The 23,908-nt window shown below is 35.8% G+C and overlaps 1 protein-coding gene across 1 annotated transcript in view; it reads right to left on the bottom strand.

The window, feature by feature from the left end:
* The window catches only part of LOC125095857 (integrin alpha-V), a 105,969-nt gene that overhangs the window by 23,513 nt on the left and 58,548 nt on the right, over window positions 1-23,908 (bottom strand). The window contains exons 7-17 of the mRNA XM_047722401.1: window positions 22,327-22,452; window positions 20,486-20,530; window positions 19,616-19,659; window positions 19,472-19,528; window positions 17,019-17,071; window positions 16,421-16,623; window positions 11,319-11,510; window positions 8,620-8,665; window positions 7,085-7,192; window positions 5,134-5,192; window positions 3,421-3,575 (exon numbers count right to left, since the gene is read on the bottom strand). Coding sequence (XP_047578357.1) covers window positions 3,421-3,575; window positions 5,134-5,192; window positions 7,085-7,192; window positions 8,620-8,665; window positions 11,319-11,510; window positions 16,421-16,623; window positions 17,019-17,071; window positions 19,472-19,528; window positions 19,616-19,659; window positions 20,486-20,530; window positions 22,327-22,452 — 1,088 coding nt within the window. The remainder of the gene's footprint in view (window positions 1-3,420; window positions 3,576-5,133; window positions 5,193-7,084; window positions 7,193-8,619; window positions 8,666-11,318; window positions 11,511-16,420; window positions 16,624-17,018; window positions 17,072-19,471; window positions 19,529-19,615; window positions 19,660-20,485; window positions 20,531-22,326; window positions 22,453-23,908) is intronic.

Genomic DNA, 23,908 nt, shown 5'->3' with positions numbered 1-23,908 from the left:
AAACTTGTATATATACAAAAGTAAAATTAAATACAGTGGCTAGAATGTAAATGTAAAAATGAAAATTAAAAAATGAAAATCTTGCCATTTGCAATGACAAAGATGGAACTAGAGGGTGTTACGTTAAGCAAAATAAGTCAATCAGAGAAAGACAATTATATGATCTCACTGATAAGAGGAATTTTGAGAAACAAGACAGAGGATCATAGGGGAAGGGAGGGAAAAATGAAACAAGATGAAACCAGAGACAGAGACAAACCATAAGAGACTTAATCTCAGGAAACAATCTGAGAGTTGCTGGAAGGGAGGTAGGTGGGAGGGATGAGATGGCTTGGGTGATGGACACTGGGGAAGGTATGTGGTATGGCGAGTACTATAAATTGTGTAAGACTGCTGAATCACAGACCTGTACCTGTGAAACAAATAATATATATGTTAAAAAAAAAAGTTGATAAAGTAAGAAACTGGTTGAAAAGGAAAAAGGAAAAAAAGCTGAAATGAAAAGACTACATCATGAGGAAAAAAACATGAATTCTATATACTCTTTTCCCCTAGCACTGGAGTTTTGCTGGATGTTTTGCTGATCTTCTAGGGGAGGGACTGGTTACTCTGATTCTCAAGGTGTCTTTGCCTGGAACAGAACTGCACTGCCCTTGCCAGGGGACCAGGCTAAGTAAATGGCTCTAGGTTGCTCTATGTGGCTTTAGTACCCTAAAGGTTTTCCACATCACTTTAGAGGATGAAAATGAAAGTGCAGCTTCCCAATCTCTGTCCCAGAGCTGAAAGCTTGTACTCCCAACTACTCAGTGTGCCCTCTGGGAAAAGTAGGCAATCACTCCTATCTCCCTGGTCTCTGTCCACACTCCGTGCTTACCTAGCCTGTGACTGAGCATTTCTATCTCAGGTATGTGACTGTTTGGAGTCTCCAGACCCTGCAGACTCCTGTGGCACCCACCTGTACCACTCCTCCCACTCCTCCCAAAGGAGGGAGGGGGGTTTTGCTGGGGTTCTGCTGCTTGCTGGGCCCCTGCTCAGAGTGGTTGCCTAACCATGCTGTGGTTCACGGTTTGGTATCCCCATAACCCCACTTCTGGGCATGATGATTGCAGCCAGCTGCCTTCCTCTGAGGCCTGGGAAGTCTGCTGCACTCAGGCACCTGTGGTCTTCCTGTGACTCCAGGGATCCAGAGGATTCCACCTAGGATGTCCCACCTAGGATTCCACCCTGCTTCGCCACATGAGCTCCTTTAAGGTAGTGACGTCCCTCATTGGAGCAACTTTTAAAAGTTCTAATTTGGGGCTCCAGGGCTGTGTCACTTACCAGTGCTGGTTTACAGAGGCTCCCCCCCACCATCCCCCCACGCATTTCATCTTCCCATATAGCACCTTGGAATCACTTCTCTGCACTTCCTACTTTGCAGAAAGTGATTGCTTTTCTACTTATAGAGTTGCAACTATTCTTGTTAGATCTCTGGTTGAGTTCACAGGTATTCAGAATGATTTGATAGCTAGCTAACTGAATTCCTGGGACCAGACAAAATTCAGGTCTCCTACTCCTCCACCATCTTCGAAAACCTCTACCTTGAAGCTTGTTTAACTCATGAAGAGTTATTCAATTTAATCAAAAGCTTTTCCTATATTTAAGACATTCATGTTTTTCTTCAGTCTATTCATGTGTTAAGTTATATTTCTATATTTTTAAGCTAACCCACCCTAGAACAAATCAAAATAGGTCTACTTATTTTATCTTTTCTTAGAAACAGCGAGGACTTAGTTTGCTTATATTTAATTTAGTAATTTTATATCTATGTCTGTCTGAAACACTGGCATGAAATTCTTGCTGGGACTATCCTCCACAATGATACCTACATTCTGGATATCAATTATACTAACTTCATAGAATTAAGTTGGATGTACTTTCTATTCTTCTATTCCTTCAAAGAGCTTAATATTGGAAGGTCTTCTTGTTCTTGGTTTCGTAGATATCACCTATAAAACCATTTGGGATTTGTGTTTCCTTTGTGTAAAGATTTTTAACTGTCAACTCAGTTTTTAAAATGATTTATAAAGTTAATGGATTACTCAGGTTTTCTATTTCTTCTTCTGGCAATTGTGTTATGATTTTCTTTTCTTTTTTTTGTGTGTGTGTGTGTGTTATGATTTTCTAAGAATATCCTTGTTTTGTCTAAGTTTTTCTATGTCTTAGCACAAGGTTATTATAATATTCTATTACTGTAAACTCTTCTTTACCAGTAGCTATGTCCCTTTTTAATTCCTTATTCTGTGGAGTTAAATTTTTTTGGTTTGTTTTCCCTCAATTTTTTCTTGATCAATATTTCATTTAAGTTAAATAGAATTTAAGGCTATACATTTACTTTATTTTCTGCTTCTGTGACATCCCACACATTTTGATAAGCAGAATTTTCATTATGATTCATTTCTTTTCTTTTTTTAAGATTTTATTTATTTATTTGACAGAGAGAAAGAGATCACAAGTAGACTGAGAGGTAGGCAGAGGCAGAGGGAGGAAGCAGACCCCTGCTGACCAGAGAACCCAATGCGGGACTCAATCCCAGGACCCTGAGATCACGACCTCAGCCGAAGGCAAAGCTTAACCCACTGAGCCACCTAAGCACCTCATAATGATTCATTTCTAAGTAAATTTCCATAATGATCTTTTTGATCCATAAGTTATTTAAAATCACAATTCCCAATTCCCATTTATCTTTTGTTATTGCTTTCTAAAAACTGTACCATGATCAAACAGTGTATTTCTATGATTCCAACTTTTTGAAATTTGTTTAGACTTCCTTTGTGACCTATATATGGTCAATTTTTGTATTCTATATAGGTCTGTTAAATTGAGGTTGTTAATTATGTTGTCTTCCAAATCTCTTCACTGATGTTTTTATATTCTTTTTAAAAGTTTTATTCTTTCTTTAAACATTTTATAAAAATTCGTATTTTGCAACTGATAATTCCAACACCTCAAGCCTTTGCAGGATTAAAATTTGTTTCATCTGGGGCAATTACTGCTCATCCCTTCCCCAGCCACTCTGGCTCACATATTCAGATACAACAGGTCAAATTTTGCCAATGTAGTTTTTTAACTGAGAGTTTATTTTTTTGGACCCTGGAGATTTCTTTTATGTTTTGAGAATCTAGTGATACTTAAGAAATATGTTTGTTATAATTTATTCAGCAGCATTACTATAGAACAGTCATTTGGAATATCCAGTTTGCCAGCAACCAAAATCCATTATTCAGGCTTGATACTTTAAAAAGCCAAATTTTCTCAAGTGTATTTTTCGGTGTTTCCTTTTTGATTTAATACCAAAAACTTTATACAAAGTGAAAATCATTTAGATTAAAAAAAAATAGTAAAAAGTAAAAGATAATGAAGCAGAAAAGTATCTCTTACCCGCAGGTATGCTATTAGTTCCTCACACTGCATCTGTCCCCCCCTTGAAATGGTCATGTTCTTAGAGTGACCTGGCGACCGGTTATGGAGAAATAGAGCTCGTCGGATTGCTCCTTTTTGCTTGAGCTTATCCAAAAGAAGCTCCACCTGGAAGTCTATACAAACCAAAGGATTTATAACTAACATAATCTTTATGGACACTTATCTGTCCTAGATACCTAGAGTTGTCATGTAAACAGAGATTATTTATTTCTTAAGAAGTAATTTCCCTGTAATTCACTAAAAATGTCATACAATGTAGTGAGACTACAACACATTAATTCTGAACAAATATTTAAGAGTAATCAATCCAATGACCCCCAAAGTAATGCCATATATTAATCCAGATAACAGATAATGATAGTAGTAAAATAACTATTAGATGAAAAAGAAATTTTTTTCTTTTAATTTACGCTGAGAGGAAGAAGTTCAGAGCATGAAACGTATGTGAACTGAGACTTCCACCATTAATGCGAGTAGCAGCAATTTCTTGCTGACTGCAATTAAGAAGTATTTAATAATATGTACTGGTACTATTTCATTAGACACTATGATGAATACACAGTTTTCATCACCTGCAACTACTACTTCTAATGAAGCTGCCATATCAGATTGTCAGACAAATATGTCCCTCACGAAGCAGGTAGTCAAAATTGACTGGATCAAGGACAATCTTAAAACGAATGTACAACTAATAGTCTGAAGCACAGCTGTTATTAGGGTGACTTCCCGCTAAGATTTAGTTCTTCTTTAAATAGTTTCTTCAAAGTAGAGAGTGCAGACCTTGAAAACCAACTTTCTAGGTTTCTCTAAATGTTGAACTTCAGGTTAAATTGGGTGAGAACACAGGTACCTTGCTTCCAGTTCTGTTCCACCCACGCACACTGCCTTCCTTGTGTTTCTCAAACACACTAAGCATACTCTTACCTCAGGCCTCTTGAAACTGCCATTTCCCCTGTGCAAAATACTCCTCCAGTCATCCCCTAGCTCCTTCATTTCCTTCAGGTCTCTACTGAAAAGCCATCTTCCAGAGATGCTTTGCCTTGCTCCTATATGTGAATTTTCATGCACAACCACATATCCCAAAGATTCAGTCCTCTTTACCTGCTTTATTGTTACTTCTCAGCACTGTCAGAAACATAATGACAAATCTTGGCAACAATCACTTAGTTCTCCTACCTTGCTTTCTGGACCACATAAACCATTTTATGGAAAGGAAAAGGCAGGTTAGGAGTTTGCCATGTGAGTTAAATTTAGTGGCACAGACGTCTTCTTCCAGCATTTCTAAAGCACCCTTACTCCTGAGATTGCTGGTGGCTTCTCTAAGACATAAAATAGCAACTCTTCTGTATATCATCTATTTATAAACAATGATACCCATTTCCCCTAGAGTTCATTTATCTCTTGTTGGTAATTGTTTAACTCTCTTAAGTCCCTATTTACCATTCAGTGGCTACTTTGTTCACAATGTCAATAAATAAATATGTATTCTATCTGAACTAACTTAAAAGTCAACAAGGTAATTATGATGCAATGTTAAGTGTCTTTAACCATAGAAAGTCAAACAAAGAACAACAATAACAGGTATTTGTGCTAACTATTCAAATATCTTAAAATATTTTCTGAGTGCTATAGATGTAGAATCATTATATAATTTTTCCATAAAACACTTACTAAGTTTCGTGGGAAGTGCTCCTTTGCCATCTGCCTTTAAGCAGAACTTGACATTAAAACTGTAGAAAAATAAAAATATATACAAATCCTATAATCCAGTTTAGACATATTTTTGAGTATCATCCCCAAATATCACATTTCTAATACACAGTTTATATATATATAGTAAAGCCTTTTATATCTTGCCTCATGTTTTAATATTATTCCCGAAACATGAAACTACACAGAATAACCTAACTCATGCTTCAGTAATTTAAGCACATTTACTTTCATGGTACCTTGATGGGAAAAAAAAGAAAAAGAAATGAATCTCCTAACTTTCTCTCATATTTAGAGAACATACTGATAAACCCCAATGAGGGAAATGACTGACCAGATTTAAAATAACATCTCACTTACTAAAAAATCCTACCAAAGCTTCCTTTAATTAGAAAGCTCCTATAGAACAGTGCCTTTCATGATTTACTAATGGATCATGAATAGGTTTATTAATGGGTCATGAAATTAGTTTAATAGGATGGGTTAGCCACCATCTTAAAAAAATAAGTCAAATAAATAAAATTGAAGGGTAAGATTTCATGGAACTTTGTTTTAATTACATACATGTCTTTGGTGGATTACGATACAAAATATATTTCATACTATGTGCCATAATCAAAAACATATGAAAGCTACTGCTTAGTGTATTCAAAGCCTTTGGATTATTTGCATAGTTTAAAATTTATTATTAGCAACTTCACAGGGGCATGCAGGGTAAGTAAAGGGAAGAAAGACAGTAAAACTTAAAAAGCCAAAATCTGAAAACAACTTCACTGCTAATCAATGTAAATTAAGACAAAATGTTACCAAATTTTTAATGCAATCCAATGAAAGAAATAAAATTTTGAAAAATGTTTTTAATGAGTGTAATAATTCGAAAACAAAATCAGGAAAAATATTTTTTTCATTAGCTCTTCTGAAGTAAAATTTTTTCAGCTTCCAATCATTCTACCCTGCATTTGTGAGAAGTTCTCTGATTTTTCTGTGTAACCAAGGAACATAAAGAACAGTGTCCTCCAAAGCAGGGTACTCATGGTAATTTTAGTAATAAATGGGTCAAGATTTTCTTAATTTAATACTTATTTTGACATGTATGAGAAAGGTACTGGGTTTTTCGATCTTATTTTCGAACATTTTTAAGTAAAACATGATCAATTTAAAGAAAAAAAAAACTTTAGGGATGACTGGGTGATTTAGTTAAGTGTCCAACCCTTGATCTCAGCTCAGGTCTTGATATCAGGGTCATGAGTATAAGCCCCACATTGGGCTCCACACAGAGCATGGAGGTTACTTTAAAAAAAAAAAAAAAAAAAAGCTTAAAAAAGTTATAAATACAGGTAGAATGAAAATATAGCAAAAATCATATAACGTAGCAAAAAAAACAGCATACAAGTAAAGGAGACTTGAGAAACACTGGGCTAGAGAAGAATTCAGACGTTAAACTTACCAAAAAAATTAGTTTTCTTTAGAAACTAGTAAGGGAACAAGTAGAAGAACATTATACTAGTAATATATTACTTATAATAAAGATTTAATATGTATAATATTTTTCATACAACTATTTGCAGATATTACATCTGGAAAAGATCTATCTTTTGAAAATTAAAATGTTCATGGGCCTGTTTAAAAGTATATATAAATCAGTTCTGCAATCTTACTAGCTTTTTCTGCTTTTTGAATATATTGATTGAGCATGCATCATTTATTTAAAATTAAGTTCATACTGGTTTGTACCGTATTTCTAGAGCCTTCTACGTATCTCCTTTGAAATAATATTTCCATAATTCAATCTATGAAAAGAGAGTATACTCACAGAAACTGTTTAAGCAATATTTTAGCTTATTTTCAATTGTTTTCACAATGACTACACAAATAATCACAATAATAACTATTATGAAACTAATGCCCTTACCATGAAACTTTGAGATCTGTCCCAGGCAGCGGGCAGGTTTTATTATCTTGATTTAAAATGCTAGGGTATACTTCAAGGCCAGCATTTACAGTTATAACTGGTCTGGCCCTGGTTAAAAAAAAAAAAGAAAAGAAAAAGAAAGTTATTTGAGATGTTAGCCTGGTCTAAGCATTTTAGGTTTACATTCACAGTATATATAAGTGCAACGTTTATTAAAGCACTGTTTATAATAGCAAAGAGAATAAAAGAACCTAAACACAGAACAACAAACTATTCCAGTTTGCCAGGGACAGTGCTGATTTTAGCACTGGAAGTCCCATGACCTGATAAATCCCTCAGTTCTCAGGCAAGGAGGGACAACTGGCCAACCTATCTGAACTGAGTCCACCACAGCAGAATGGTTAAAACGTCATGGGGCATCTATCTAATGCAACGCAATACAGCAGAGGAAATGAGCGACATAAATCCATCTGTGTGGATATGAGATGATCTCTAAGATATATCCAAGATACAATTTTTATATGAGAGAGAGAAAAAACCCCACGATGTACAAAAGATGCATGCAAACACACACACACAGACACACACCCACAATTTTTTAATGCACAGAATATTTCTGGTAGGGTATACTTATAAACTAGTAACTGACATGAGATAAAGTATGTTTTTTTGTCTATACCCTTTCTGTACTATGTGAGCTTTTACTACATGCATTATTAATTCTTTGATAACAATTTAAAAACCTGAAATGATAAAATAAATAGTTTTCCAAAGTTCAGATGCACAGACTTAAACCCTGCATAAAAATCGGGTAGGCTCATGTCAGAGTGCCAGTCTCAATCATGATAAATCCTGGAATCTATATGAATACACAAGTGGCGCCAAGTTAGCCAACATAAATTCCATTATGTAGAATTAATGTTCATTATCCTGGCATATATAAACACATCCCATGGAAGTGTAAACACCTTAATCTACTTGGGATGCCACATGGTAGCCTAAAGCATGGGAAATTGATTAAATATAGAGAATATAAAAGCATGGGGAATTGATTAAATATAGAGAATAACCATCCATATAACATGGATGAAGCTGAGAAATAGAGGTTATATGGATTTATAAGTATTGCTCTAATAATAAAAATTCTGATTTGGGGAGTCATTACATACTGCCCTTGTGGTCACAGAATGCTGTAGCATAAACATAAGTTAATTTCTTGCCTCTTTAGAAGAAAATGTAAGCTCATATAAATTTTAAAGAGATTTAAAATGCAGGAGAATATTCTTTAATACAATTTAAAGAATAAAAAGGGAAAAATCTGAATGCTTTCCTAAATTAAAAAATCTACACCTTTCTCTACTTTGGGATTTCCTTATATAAATGCTACCTGCCTGCAGCAATACAACTAAAAAGAACAAACAAATTTTATCATTACTTGAAGAAAATCAAACTGAAATTCAAACACTGGACTTAACTATAAAATTGTCAAATAGTTGAGATTATTCCTATATTACAGGATATGGAAACATGCTCACCTGTATAATACAGCTCTATCTACACCAAAAGCTCCTACAATTAAGTCTTAAAAGAGAGTAGAAAAACATGTAAATAACAATATTGGTTTTTTATTCACATACCATTCTATAAAACTTTCAGTGCATACAATAAAGATTTACACATAGTTTCAAAACTATTCTTCATTAAGTGGTTGTCAGATAGTATCTAAAAGGCGAAAACATATCAAAACTCTAAATAGGATATTATCAAATGGCAAACACTCATCATAAAACTAATCTTTCATCTGGGTAGATGGATACTTCTACAATAAGGAAATGCATATCACCCAAATATGTATACCTCTCAGAGGAAAAAGTTTTATATGTGCCTGTGGATTTTACAATTTCACTATAAAATTCATTATAAATATAAATTTCATTTTAAATTTTTTCACTGTTTAAAAACAAAACCAAAAAAGCATATTACATATATGTAGAATACTTAGAATAGTAGCAGATAGCATTCAAATTAACAAGAATAAAATGCATTAATTTCTAAATGCAGCTAGTAACAACAGGTTCACAATTATAAAAAAATGAAGTAAGAGCCCTGATAGTATATCCAACGTAAACCTGGGGAAACCCTTTCTAAGCAAAAAAATACATGAGGAACCATAAAGATCGGTAGGTTGGATCACATAAAAATGAAGAACTTTTTTATGTGCAAAAACCAAATGTGGCAAACTAAAAAATAAATATATGTTAAGGAGTTAGAATCTTCAATATTGAAGGCCCTGTCACAAATTTAAAAAAAAAAAAAAGGAAAAGAAAAGAAAAAAACAACATCTCAACAAAAACAAAGCAAAAAAAAGTAAAAAGAAATTCATGAAAGCAAATATACACAAAATAAATAAAAATGTTTACCCTCCCTAATAATTAAAAATGATAAAGTAGAACAAAGTAACATTTTCCATCTATCAAATAGTTTAAAGTTATTTTTAAAAAAACAACAGATGACCCTCAGTATAGGCACAAATGTGGGGAAATGATCACTCACTCTGGTGAGTGCTTAAAGAAGTTGTAAAACCTTCTTTTGGAAGGAGTGGGATTGTAATTTGACAATATGTTTCTTTTTTTTTTTTTTTTTAAAGATTTTATTTATTTATTTGAGAGAGAGACAGTGAGAGAGAGCATGAGCTAGGAGAAGGTCAGAGGGAGAAGCAGACTCCCCATGGAGCTGGGAGCCCAATGTGGGACTCGATCCTGGGATTCCGGGATCATGACCTGAGCCGAAGGCAGTCGTCCAACCAACTGAGCCACCCAGGCGTCCCTGACAATATGTTTCAATAGACTTTTTAAAAAGTGCCTATCTTTTGCAATGTGGGGGGCTTGGGGGGTAGGAAAAGAATAAATGAAACAAGATGGGATTGGGAGGGAGACAAACCATAAGAGACTTTTAATCTCACAAAACAAACTGAGGGTTGCTGGGGGGGGGAGGGTGGTCGGTAGAGGGTGGTGGGGTTATGGACATTGGGGAGAGTATGTGCTATAATGAGTGCTGTGAAGTGTGTAAACCTGGCGATCACAGACCTGTACCCCTGGGGCTAATAATACATTACATGTTTATAAAAAAATTTAAAAATTAAAAAAAAAAAGTGCCTATTTGACACAGCAATTCTAGAATTTTGTCCTAAGGAAGTAATGCCCTGGAATTACATGGAAGGATATAAATGCCCAAACATAAAGTTAAATAAGATATGATGCTGACATTTGACAGAATGGGAAACATAAAATTCATGTTTAGAAGAGTAATTAATAATACAGGGAAACATTCCTGATTTTAAGTGAATAAAATAGGCTATTAACAGTGCCTAAGGCATACTTCCATTTTGTTAAAAAACTGTATGAATGCATTGAAAAAAATGACTGAAAGATATGCTTTGCTGTATTTTCTATAAGTTCTACAATAAATATATTGCATTAATATAATTGCAAAAAATCTCCCGAAATAACACTAAGAGGTAAAAATCAACTTCCTATCCTACTTCTAAAAACATGTCAACACACCTGTATATTGGGCTCAAAGGAACTGTTTCAACAATAAATGTAACCAATTTTTCTGCTTTATGATTTCATTTAAAGAATGGACCCATTATGATCCAGATCCATTATAATATTCCAGAAAAAGGCCTTCCTTCCTGCTCAGGTGCAAACCAACAGGCAAATCTCAGGCGAATCACTTTTTTCAGTCTCTTTTCTCATCCATAAAATGGTATAATAAAGAGATGAGCTAGTTTATATTCCTTACCAGCCTTATTGGGAAAATTAAATGAGATAATGTATTTTTTTAAAATCAATGATTAGTCAAGTCATAAAAATGCTAGACTATTAAAAACAAACAAACAAAAAAGACATTTAAAAAGTCAGAATGAACATTCAGCTTTTGTTTCTAGCTTCTACAACATTTTTCTCTGACATTTCATTACAGACTTCAGGACAACAACAAAAGATGAAACTTAGAGTATGTGTTTTATTGGAAGCTCCCAGGACATAGAGCTGTCTTTGCTTCATTCCCCCTTCAGTGATGAGAACAGTGCCTTCAGTCTAGCAGGGGTACGAACAATACTTGAAATACGTAATGGAAAGGACTCATAATATAAATCAAGAGAGCAGTAACTAAAACTATTTCTATTAGGACGGAAAAACCTAAGAAACTCTATGTATTTCTAGGAAAGCACCTGGATATCCATTTCTGTCTATATCCGTGGCTCCTTTCATGGAATAGCCAAAGCTTGGTGGCATGCTCCGGGCAGCCCACTTCCCTTCAAGGATTTGAGATGGTGCCGCATTCAAGCCTGTTAATCTTCCATTGAAAATATAAACGATTCCTTTTTTATCTTCACCCCCATATGGTGCAGCAATTGCAATATCTGTAGGACAAAAAAGAGGGGGGGGGTTTGGAGAGAAGGAAGGAGAAGGAGAAGGGGAAGGAGAAGGAAAGAAGATGGACAGGGAGGGCAAGGACAGAGAGAAGTCTCAGTACTTATTATTTACACGGTGAAGATCTTAATACAGATAGCTTCTGCTTTCCAAACATACCACCATTTGCTTTTAGGTAAGACCTACATTAGTACCTGTTTTGCTAACTGAAAAGAAATCTGAAGAGGATTCGCTTTTACAAAGAAAAGCCAAAATAGCCTTCAGCGTTTGTTTTGCAATGAAACCTTCTGGAGGCTGTGCTCACTCTGAGCTCCAACAGTGGCACCCCTAAACTCTTTCCCGGGAAATTACATCCAGCATCTCAGCATCAAACCACTACAGCATGGAACTGTGTGAACATCTGTACTTTATCTCAACTTTTTTTTGCATCCATTAGCAAGATGTGTCCTAAGGTATCACAAAAGCCTGAGAGAGGTTACTTTTGGGTCTGGGAAATTTTCTAGGTCTGGACAAGATTCCATATATTAATGATAGTTGTTTCTTTACACCACTTCTGTTTATTAACGTTTTTTTAAGATTTTTATTTATGTATTTGAGAGAGAGAGAGAACACGCATGAACAAGGCAGAGGAAGAGAGAAAGGTGAAGCAGACCCGCTGTGCAGGGAGCCATGATCAGCACTCAATCCCATAACCCTGGGATCATAACCTGAGCTAAAGACAGACACCTAACCAACTGAGCCACCCAGGCGCCCCTCTGCTTATAAAAGTTCTCTACACTTCTGGACAGTGGGGAGAAACCTATATTCACACAACCCATCTATCACAATAAATACAGATTCAAAGTTCCGTAGCATATTATTTATTCAAAAGCAACAACTTAATTTAAGGAGATTCAAGCAAAACTTTGTGGAGATGACACTAACTTGGAGTCAGATATTCTGGGTCTGACCTTGGATAAATCACTTAACTTTTCTGGACCTTAAAATACCTCAGCCTTAAAATGGAAAAAAGGTGGGCATGTCAAAATGTTCATCTAAGGTTCATTCCAGCTCTCAAAATTCTACTTAATTTAGATGTACATGGTTTTTGTTTTTTGAAGCAGAAGCAGTCTGGCTTGGAAATTTGGAAGTTATGATTTCATCTCAATCTTGCTCAACTTGTATTAAGATAACACAAACAAATTGCAAGCTTGAAATTTACTAAAAACAAAACAAAGCAAATGGTCACTATGACCTTTTTTCTTTTCTTTTTTTTTTTTTTTTTTTTAAAGATTTTATTTATTTGTCAGAGAGAGAGGAGAGCAAGCGAACATAGGCAGACAGAATGGCAGGCAGAGGCAGAGGGAGAAGCAGGCTCCCTGCCAAGCAAGGAGCCCGATGTGGGACTCGATCCCAGGACGCTGGGATCATGACCTGAGCCGAAGGCAGCTGCTTAACCAACTGAGCCACCCAGGCGTCCCACTATGACCTTTTCTAACTCTGAGATGTATTATAAATATTTCCACTCCCCTGTCTCTGCTGGTACCATCCTAGACAAGCCATTCCTATCCTTTCCCTGGATCCCTAAAGCAACCTACTGGCTCCCACTTCTGTTCTTGACCCTAAAATCCACTCTCCTCAAAGCTGCCAAAGGTTAGTATCATGTCACCTTCTTTCTGAAAATCCTTAAATTATTTCCCAAAGCATTTAAACACTACCTGATTTGTCTGTTCGTTCTACCCCTGCACCCCACCTCCCCACACCCTAGCTCTATCCCTCCCTCACCCTTCCTATCAATCCTGGCGATTTCCTCTGTTCCTAAACACATCAAGCTAGTTCCCATCTTTGGATTTATACTTGCTGTTCCCTCTGCCTTAACAGCTCTTGCTCCAAGGCTTTTCAAGCTTTGCTCCTTTTGTTTATCCAAATCACAGATGAAACGTCATCTTATCAGAAAGTTTTTTTCCCTGACAATGAACCCATGCACTCTCCCCTCTCAGACTATCTAGGCACTATCACACTAACCTGCTTTTTTGTTGTTGTTTGTTTTAACCCACAGCCTTTATCATTGAATTTCCCCATTATGTGATTATTCTATGGTTTCCCCACAAAACATAGCTTTCATAAGAGCAAGGATGTGTCCATCTTGCCTGTGACAGCCCCTAGGTGACAGCCATTCCAAACTGCCTTAATTATATCTTAACATACACAAACTGCTTTCAGCCTCCTCAATGCTGCATCCTCTGACACACCAAAGACACCTTGATCTCTCATCTTTTACGTAAGACCATTATGCCCAGGAACATCTCAAAGGCTGTGATGACTGCATTCTAATGTTTACTTGTTTACATAAGAGTTGCCCCTAGTGATGCTAAATTCCTTAAGAGCATGAATGAGCTCTGATTTATCCTCTCATTTTCAGACCTTAGAACAGTGCATGGCCTACAGTAAACACCAACTAAGAATTTATTCTTTTTTTTTTAAGATTTTTTTTTTTTTTTTTTTAATTTGACAGAGATCACAGGTAGGCAGCGAGGCAGGCAGAGAGAGAGAGAGGAGGAAGCGGGCTCCCTGCTGCGCAGAGAGCCCGATGTGGGGCTCGATCCCAGGACCCTGGGATCATGACCTGAGCTGAAGGCAGAGGCTTTAACCCACTGAGCCACCCAGGCGCCCCTATTCTTTTTTTTTTAAAGTAGCATTTAAATTATGTAAGATTCTTTTTACTTTTCTTAAGTTTCAAAGGGAAGCATAACTTCTAACTTGACATATGCATTAAGAACGTATTCATCAAAATACAATTTCCCAAAAGACAACTCCAGTGTTGAGAAATCATTTAATAAAAATTACCTTTAGGGGCGCCTGGGTGGCTCAGTTGGTTAATGCCTCTGCCTTCGGCTCAGGTCATGATCTCAGGGTCCTGAGATCGAGCCCCACATCGGGCTCTCTGCTCAGCGGGGAGCCTGCTTCCCCCCTCTCTCTCTGCCTGCCTCTGCCTACTTATGATTTCTGTCTGTCAAATAAATAAAAATAAAATCTTTAAAAAAAAATTACCTTTAACTTTCTATAGTTCTCATTATTTTATATATTCTAATCATCTTCTCTCTTGGCTGATATCTATTCAATCTGGAAAGCCCTTCTTTTTTACTCAACTGATTTCTTCCTTTGATCATTTCATTTTTTATTCTCTGTGTTTTTTCCCTCTTTCTGGAGGAGTACGGACAAAAACTGCACATTATTATAGAACACAACTTTACTGTTTTGTTTTCAGTATCCCTCTTGATGATACTGAGGGTTTTCTAGGGGGTGTCAGTAGAAAGGGAGGAACAGAAGATGAATGGCATAACAAAGGGTTAATGTCATCAGGTTTGAACAAAGAAATCCAGGTTATAACTAATAGCTCATTTTATATATATGAACTATATAGACATATAATCAATAATCTTAAGTATATGTAAAGAGTTACATAAACACAGCTCATATCATTCACAATCTACTACTTGGGACAATAAGACTCCAGGAGAAACTTGGGAAGAACAAAATCATCCTCTACAGTATCCATCTCTAGAAGTAAAATCTGTTAAATCTTTGTAAAACTTTAGTATTTTTTATCTGTTGTTTATAATTGTTATATTCACAGGTAATGCATTTTGATAAAAGTACAGAAAGCAGAATGAGATGCTTGCTGGATCATGATACTGAGAAAACTTTATTTAAAGTGGCTGAAGTACCCTTAAGACAAAGTACCCAAAGACAGCAAACGTGCCCAAGATCTCCCAGAAAACCCAGAGACGAAGGTCCTGCTATAGCAAAGAACTCATTACATTTATTCAAGATACAAAGAACCTCAAATCTGGCCCTGTTTTCTCAGTAGTTTTATTATCAGTAAGTGATAGCTTCATCTGTTCTATGCTGTTCTTTTCAAGATCTATTTTAAACTTTACATCAGAGTTCCATTTGATTTATGTCCTCTTGGTAGTAAAGATCTTTACGACTCTATTTTAGGAAGCAAGATGTCTCCATGAGTAGTTCTCACTAACACTGAAAACATCTAGGGTTAATCTCAGAAATGACACTTCCAAACTATCCGAGACGCAGGAGTGGAGTGGTCTTGAAGCCTAGGAAATGTTTTCTTTTCCACTACTACTTGAAAGACACAAGTCAACTGTATTTTTTAATTCTTCTCTTTCATTTATAACTTTCTTTAAATTTTAAGGGGCATATTCCTAAATATTATCGATTATTCAAAAAACCAACCACTCAACTCTATTCTGTGATCTCCACAGTTTTGTAATGTGTTTTTTTTTAAAGTTTTGATAATTTGTAATCTAGCTTTTATTCTAAAATAAAAGCCAACTTTGATTTTTAAAGATACCTATGGCTATTAATTACAGTATTAAATGGGAATATCATAAAACAATGAGCTTATATTCTTTACTTGCCTGCACGAGGGGAGTTATAACCACCTTTAGAATTTCTTAGACAGCCACAACAAAGTTATGGCTTTAAAAATATGAATGCCCAATCAAACCTTTGAGAGATTCAATTATAGTAAACAGGGCCTTGACAATGTACCCGGGTGCATTTTTTACATTTGTATCCAAATGGAACAGTAGAGGGCACTGCTGCTAAGCAGAACAGAGAAAATCCCCACCTTCCACTGGGCTCCCTAAGAAGGCAGATCTCCTTTCAGATATTTACTACTGCAAAATTCTAACTTGAGGCTATATGAATAATAACTCATGAGAATCCTTTTTTTTTTTTTAATTTTCTCTGCTTTTGAACAAAAAAGAGCCCCTGTTATTTAACCTAGTATGTCACTGTCAATTAAACGCTTCTTTCTAGGAAGATTTACTGGTACAAACTTTGTTAGTTGAGGGAAGACACAAAATTAGGAACCCACCGTTGCTGAATTTGATCTTACCATTGAAGCCATCCTGGTCCAGATCTCCCAAAGGTGCTATGGCACTGCCGAACCTTGCAAAGACCTCAAACCCATTCAGCTTGGTTGTCTGGAAGTCTCCTGAGGCTCTTTGCAGAGACACGGACACCTGCCCCACCTCTTGGAGTTTGCCATCAGAACCACGATCCATGAACAGAGGTGCTCCAATAAACACATCTGCATAACTAGAAGAACAGAATCTTCGTCACCAACGCAAGTTCAAATTCCATCTATTAGCAATATCTTTTCTTATAAAACCCAGTTTCCCTCTTCTGTATCTCTAATAACCAAACTGAAGCATAGAATCATTTCAAATTCAAACCTTCCTCCAACTCCTATAAGGAACCATGAGTAATTCATAAAAATTACTTTATTCCTTCATAGCAAAAAAGCTACTGAAAGTAATTATGAACAACATAAAGGTTTTCCCATATTCATGATAAGGTTGCTTCAAACTATTTCCTTAAATAGAAAGATTAGCAGGAAGGGGACAAAGAAGCAAGAAAAAATGTTTAGTTTTAGTAAAGCACTCATAAACATGAGAGGAAAACTGTTCCTGGAAACATCTTTTTAAACTTACTCATCACCATTAATGTCAGTGGCAGCAACAGAAAATCCAAAATATGCAGCCATCTGGATAACAAAAAGAAAATGAAATGTTTACATTTCCTCCAACTAGTTTGGACAGTTAATATCTGGGTTATTTTTTTCTCTCTGCACATAGTGTTTCAATCTTAATTTCTTTTCTTTTGTTTATACTACCAACACAATCAGGTAATGAGGCTTTTTTATGTTCCTAGATGTATGGGCGAAACATAGCCTGTGTATATTATTTCAGTGTCTTCAACACATCCTACTTAAGTCCAAGTATAATCAATGCTCCTTCCCAGGGCTAATCTCCTATCTCCCTTCCTCTCCACTACCCAACAGGTGCCAGATACAGACACACTATCAGAAAGCCATACAGTCACAGAGAGAAGTTTAAAATGAGCCCAAGAAGTTATCAGTGGGAGTTTATGCAATAAAGATAATAGATAATAATTATTAATAGATCATAATTGGTTCTCCCTATGTGAAATCACTGCTACTCTCAGAATTCACTGGTTAGAGAGATACTGGAATGGCTTTGTTCTTGTCTCACGTCTCAACTGATGACTTGCCAGTGGATTTGCTTTTGAATTACACACAGTAGAAATGTTTTTGGATTTATTACAGGATTATGCATAGAGTGAAGGAATGTCCTTTCCCCCACTACAGGAGACTGGACCATCACAGACAGAACAGCCTGGCTGGAAATAAATGTGAAAAGAAAAGTTCTAGAGATAGCCCAACATGCAAAGCAAAACTAAGAGAGATGACAGTTTAAAGATGAGCTAAAGTGAGGAATGAGCCAACAAACCAAAAGAAGTAAAGTCAGCAAAGCTTCCAAAATTTGATTAATGGAGCTATCAGGAGGGAATGATACAGGAGATTCCTACATTATCTATTTTGGGTTGATTCAGTACAACTGAAGACAATGGAAGGGGCAGTCTGTATTCAATTACAAGATCAGAGCATGTGTATGAAGTATATTGTATCTGCAGTGCACTTTAACAGAATACTATTTTTGGGTCCTAGTCTTGCAGGGTGCTCTGCTTGAAAGTGTAAAGAAACCAGAGCATTTACTGAGACAGTGTTATCCTAAGCACCAGGACTGAAACGTTTTCATTTGATTATTACTACAACCCCATAAGGAAGTTACGAGTATCCCCCTTTTTACAAATGATCCACCAGATTTACAGTGGCATATCCCTTGTCCAGTGCAATAAGACTGAGAATTTAGAGCCTAATTCTGTCCTAAAGCAAAACCTGTATTTTCCCCCTACCACAAAACAGCTGAGGAGGAATAAAGAAAGCTTCATGGACTGTGTACAACATGATCCAGAGACACACATGGGCGTCCAACAGGAGAAGCTGCTGGAGGTCATGAAGTCACAGCCACACAAAAGGATAACCACCGTTGTCCCAACTCTAACAGCCGTCAGCTGCAGGCCACTCTGTGCTGTGCGCCAACCCTGACTGCCACACATGAGGTTTCTGGAGATCATGAGTCTACTTCCTTATTCTATCAATCCTCTCACACAGACCAACAATCTCTACTGAACAAGAAGTGAGCTTGAAGATACATATTTTTCCTGTACCTACTAATTTTCCCTTTGTCATTCCTAACTTGTCATTTAATCCTCTGAGATATACAATCAAAATGTTATAAGATGCCCATACCTGCAGAAAATGTCTAGTACCTTATTTTTAAAATATTTTTAATTCAATTAATTAACATATAATGTATTATTAGTTCCAGAGTTAGAGGTCAGTGATTCATCAGTCTTATAAAATTAAAAGTACTACTTTTTAACCGAAGAATTTTTTTTTTAAGATTTTATTTATTTATTTGACAGAGAGAGAGATCACAAGTAGGCAGAGGCAGGCAGAGAGAGAGGGGGAAGCAGGCTCCCTGCTCAGCAGGGCTCAATGCGGGGCTCAATCCCAGGACCCTGAGATCATGACCTGAGCCAAAAGCAGAGGCTTAACCCACTGAGCCACCCAGGCGCCCTTAACTGAAGAATGTTTTATTTCATGTACTACATATGAAGTTTACTTATAATATCTATAATGTACATATCTGTGCCAGGTTTTGTTTTGCATCAAATGAAATTAAAAGGCATAGATCCCTTCTTAAGGGAGAATTTGATGACATCAGCAAAGAATAAGGAAGTTTTTGTGGTTTTATGTATACAACATGTATGTGTGCAATTTCTGTGTTTCCTTAAAAAGCAAGCCATAATGTGCAATTACAAAAGGCTCTGCTTACACAAATTACTTTGGTTAAAGGTGAATTCTTTAAAGCCTATTTTATATTTACAATACTGAATATTAAACCAATATTTATTATATAGTCAATGTAAAACATTATGATGTTATGAAGAAAAATTTCAAAACATTAGGAATGCTGATGTTAAAATGTTAAATAAACAAAACATTTTAAAATCATACCTGCTCACCAGTAAAATTGTATAAGGAGGACATGTTTTTCCCATCATAAATATAAACCTGTGGAGGAAAAACAAAAGCATATGAAATATAGTAAAATATAAGACAACCCAGAGTTTTTTTTTAGATTCCTTTTAATTTTCCTACCATTCCCAAAGTCCTCGCTGCTCTTGGAACACCTGAAACAAAGTCTGAAAAGAAAAACACGATTACTCACTTTCAAGACCAATATTGAAAACAGCAGGAGGAAATGGACATATCAGAAAACTTTAAGTTCTGTTTTATTATTTCAGTAGAAAACAAATTTTAAAATCTTAAAAACTGGTACTCCAGAATAAATGACCATAGTACTTTTTAACTACAAAAATCAAATCTTTACAAAATACAGAAAGATTCTTGAGAACCCTCAAATAAATGCATGTGTGCCCTCAGGCATTTGTAATCTTATTAAAAAGAATGGCTAAGATAAAGTGACCTAAGAACAAAAGAAGGCTGTATCTATAGTAATGACAAATAATACAGAACAAAGTGAAATAGGGTAGAGGTGGCAGTGACACAGGAATATGGTCAAAACCAGGCAGTCTCTGATTCCTAAACTGAGCTCAGAAGAAAGATGGATGGACAGAGGATGGGATAACAATCTTACAGGCAGAACCCAGAAAGTTACAAATTACATCTACAGAAGGGAGAAACTAAGCCTTTCCAAGAGGACTCAAACTACTGAAAGTAAGAAGGAAGAAGCTGAAGATAAACTACAATGTTAGGGGCTGGAAAGGAGCAGGTGGGAAAGACAGAGTGGCCCCCAGCAACATGCTTGCTCAACATTCAGCAGCTGCTAGAGAAAGTTTAATAGAGACCTGCTCAAGTCATGTACTAACATCTCCCTCATTTCTCTTCTTACATTATATAGCAATGTTTTCAAACTCTTTAACTGCTGAGGTTTTTCAATGGCACCTGTTTCAGATGCTTAGTCTATGTCTTTAGAAAAGAATTAAATATAGCTTAAGTGCATCATACCATCTATGCCATCGCCATTAAAATCTCCGACAGCCACAGAATAACCTGAAGGAGGAACAAAATGAGAAACACCATCAGGGCACACACAGTTACCTATAGCATACTTGCTGAGTACGCTTTCCTTGAAAATATTTTCAAGTAGGACAGACTCCTGAACAAGCAGTTTAACGTGCACAGACCTACTTAGACACGGGTTTTTTTCAATAAATATAGACAGTACTGTAAATGTGTGTTCTTTTCCTTATGGTTTTCTTAACATCTTCTTTTCTTCTAGCTTACTTTATTGTAGGAATATACAATATTCCTACAATATGCAATATTCCTATAATGTTAATTGACTGTGTTATTGCTAAGGCTTGCGGTCAACAACAGGCAATTAATTAGGTTTTGGAGGAGTCAAAAGTTACACGCAGATTTGTGAACTGCACAGGGGTTGACGCACCTAAGCCCTGCATTGGTCAAGGGTGAAAATAATTCCCTTAGTAATGTAATTATTTTGTTCTCTAGGGGTAAAAGATTCATATGCATATGGTAAGTGAATCTAAAGGAAATAGCTAAACATTCAAATAGTATAGCTCTATTAGAAAAATAAGACTTTTACCAATTTTACAAAGGAATCTGTTAAGAACAGTAAATTTCTTATAGATATGGAGAAGAGATAGAAGATTAAGATTGCCAGAGGCAAGGGGCCACAGATGGGCAAAATGCATAAAAGTGGTCAAAAGGTACAAACAGTCGCTTATAAATAAGTCATGAGATGTAATGAGAACATGGTGACTTAATTAATAATACTGCATTGTATATTGGAAGTTGTAACAGAGTAGAATTTAAAAGTTCTCATTACAAGAAAAAAAAATTCGTAACTGTGTGCGGTGATGTTAATTAGACTGACTGTGATTATTTCACAATATATAAAAATACCAAGTCATTATGTTGTATACCTAAGAGTAATATAACAAGTCAATTATATCTCAATTTTTTTAAAATGGTAAATCTGTAATTCATCTTAAAGAAGAAACAAATAATAGATTTCCTCAATCAGCAAAGTATAGCTTCTGTCATATGTACTTGGTTTAATAAGAGAAGTTTAAAGGGAGGTAACAAAACTTAGTAAGTCTTAAAAACCATAGTTTAACATCATGAATAATACAGTAAACAGAAGCCTAGGAGTCAGACTGTCTGGGTTTGAATCTTAGAATAGCAATTTATTACATGAGTGACTTTAGGCAAGTTATTTTGCCTCTGTGCCTTAGTTTCTTTACCTACAAAATGGGAATAATAGCACTATACTTTTACAGACTTGTTGTAAAGATTAAGTCAATTAATACAGATGAAGCATTTAGAACAATGCCTAGAATATGCAAGCACACTTTAAATCTTATTTATTATTACTGGGGTGCCTGGGTGGCTCAGTTGGCTGAGCAGCTGACTCTGGGTTTTGGCTCAGGTCATGATCTCAACGTCTTCAGAATGAGCCCCAAGTTAGGCTCTGTGCTGGGCTTGGAGCCTCTCTCTCTCTCTCTCTCTTTCTGCTTTGCCCCACTCCCCATTCATGCACTCTTTCTCTCAAAAAAAAAAATTAATTAAAAAATAAAAATAAATAAGTTATTTATTATTATTCATCATTGTATAAATAACCACTCTTAAATTTCAACTACTGAAATATAACCTAAGTACTCAATAACAATCTGAAACTGTTATGTTCCTGTTCTTTATATTTAAAAAAAAAATCTTAATCTATTTCAACATAAAAGATTTTCCAGCTTAAAGTAGCATATGTGAATACAGGAAAAGGAACACTGCAACTCCAGAAAATGAAAACATATTTTAGTTTTACTCACCCAAATAACTGTCATCAAAAATAGCTTGAGCAGTCCGAGTTGCTAACTGGTTATTATATTTGATGCTATAAACTTTGGGATCATATTTAGATACGATTTCTGCCACCTGATCTGAAATGAGCTGACCTGAAAAATATATATAAAATAAGTTTCTAATGGGAATTTATGATCCAGATGATAGAAGGCACCTGCACACATAGCATTAGAGATGAGTATTTCTAATTCTTAGCCTTAAATAACTCTCCATAATACTAGATCTGAAATCTAATATTTCTAAAGTCACAATTACTTCTATTCAAGATAGCTCTTAAAATTAGCCACTGCTAGTAAACAAAGTTATGAATACAGGATTTATCTTAATTCACAAAGAAAATCGATGTTAAAGAACTGGAATAATAAAATCAAGGGCTGTTTCCCAAACAAATATTAGAATTTGAAAACCCATTTAAATAATTACTTTTTCTTTTATAGTAAGAATAATTGGTTCAACTGGTTTTTTTTTCTCCCCCCACAAATTATCTGGATACCTTTAAGAAGCCTGAATGGGTAAGCTCACTTTTCTTCACAACCTTAAATCACCAGGTCAGTAAGAAATCCAGAGCACTATACAAAAATCAGATTGTTCCCTACCCTAAGAAAGGTTGACAAATTTATCAAATGTCATCTCCATACATAAAGAAAATAATCTCTTCATTTCTGTTTTAGAAAAAAATTCATAGTTAATGTTTATCAGTCTGTTCCAATCTGTCCAGTCACAGAAGTTGAGTCGTCTATAGGGTAAGAACACTTCCTGTTTGAGTCACTACTTTATGCTCTGTGCCTGAACAGTACCTAACACGTAGCAAGAACTCAATAACTATTCCTTGAATCAAAGAACACATTTGGGGCGCCTGGGTAGCTCAGTGGGTCAAGCCTCTGCTTTCGGTCGTGTCATGATCTCAGGGTCCTGGGATTGAGCCCGGCGTCAGGCCCTCTGCTCAGTGGGGAGCCTGATTCCCCTTCTCTCTGCCTGCTGCTCTGCCTACTTGTGATCTTTCTCTCTCTCTCTGTCAAATAAATAAATAAGTAAAATCTTTAAAAAAAAAAACAACACAGGAAAATGCCATCATCTCTTTTGAATAAAACACTGTAATTTTATCTATTTGTACAGCGGTAATTCTGAGATCTATGGAAAAATTCATTCTGACATACTTATTAATTCAGAGTAAAACTTGCTGATTTTAATCTTATTAGAACAAAATATTTTCTGTCCAGCCCCTGAATCTTTCAATGACATATCCTAGACCATTTATAATAAAATACCAATCAACACAGTGTCAATTATCTATATCAGTCCTAATTTTTAAATAGGAATAAATAGGCACTATATAATACTCAAAGGTATTACAAGAACGAGTCATCTAGTTCAGTCAGTTAAGTGTTTACCTTCGGCTCAGGTCAAGATCCCAAGGTCCTAGGATCAAATCCTGCCTCCCTGCCTCAGCCTCCTTGCCTTGGGCTCCCTGCTCAGCAGGGAACCTGCTTCTCCCTCTCCCTCTGCCATTTCCCCTGTTTTTGCGCTCTCACTCTCTCTTTCAAATAA

This window comes from Lutra lutra, chromosome 3, assembly GCF_902655055.1.
Source record: "Lutra lutra chromosome 3, mLutLut1.2, whole genome shotgun sequence".
Classification (NCBI taxonomy): domain Eukaryota; kingdom Metazoa; phylum Chordata; class Mammalia; order Carnivora; family Mustelidae; genus Lutra; species Lutra lutra.
Note: the sequence above shows the minus strand (reverse complement) of the source record. Positions and strands in the feature narration are given on the sequence as shown.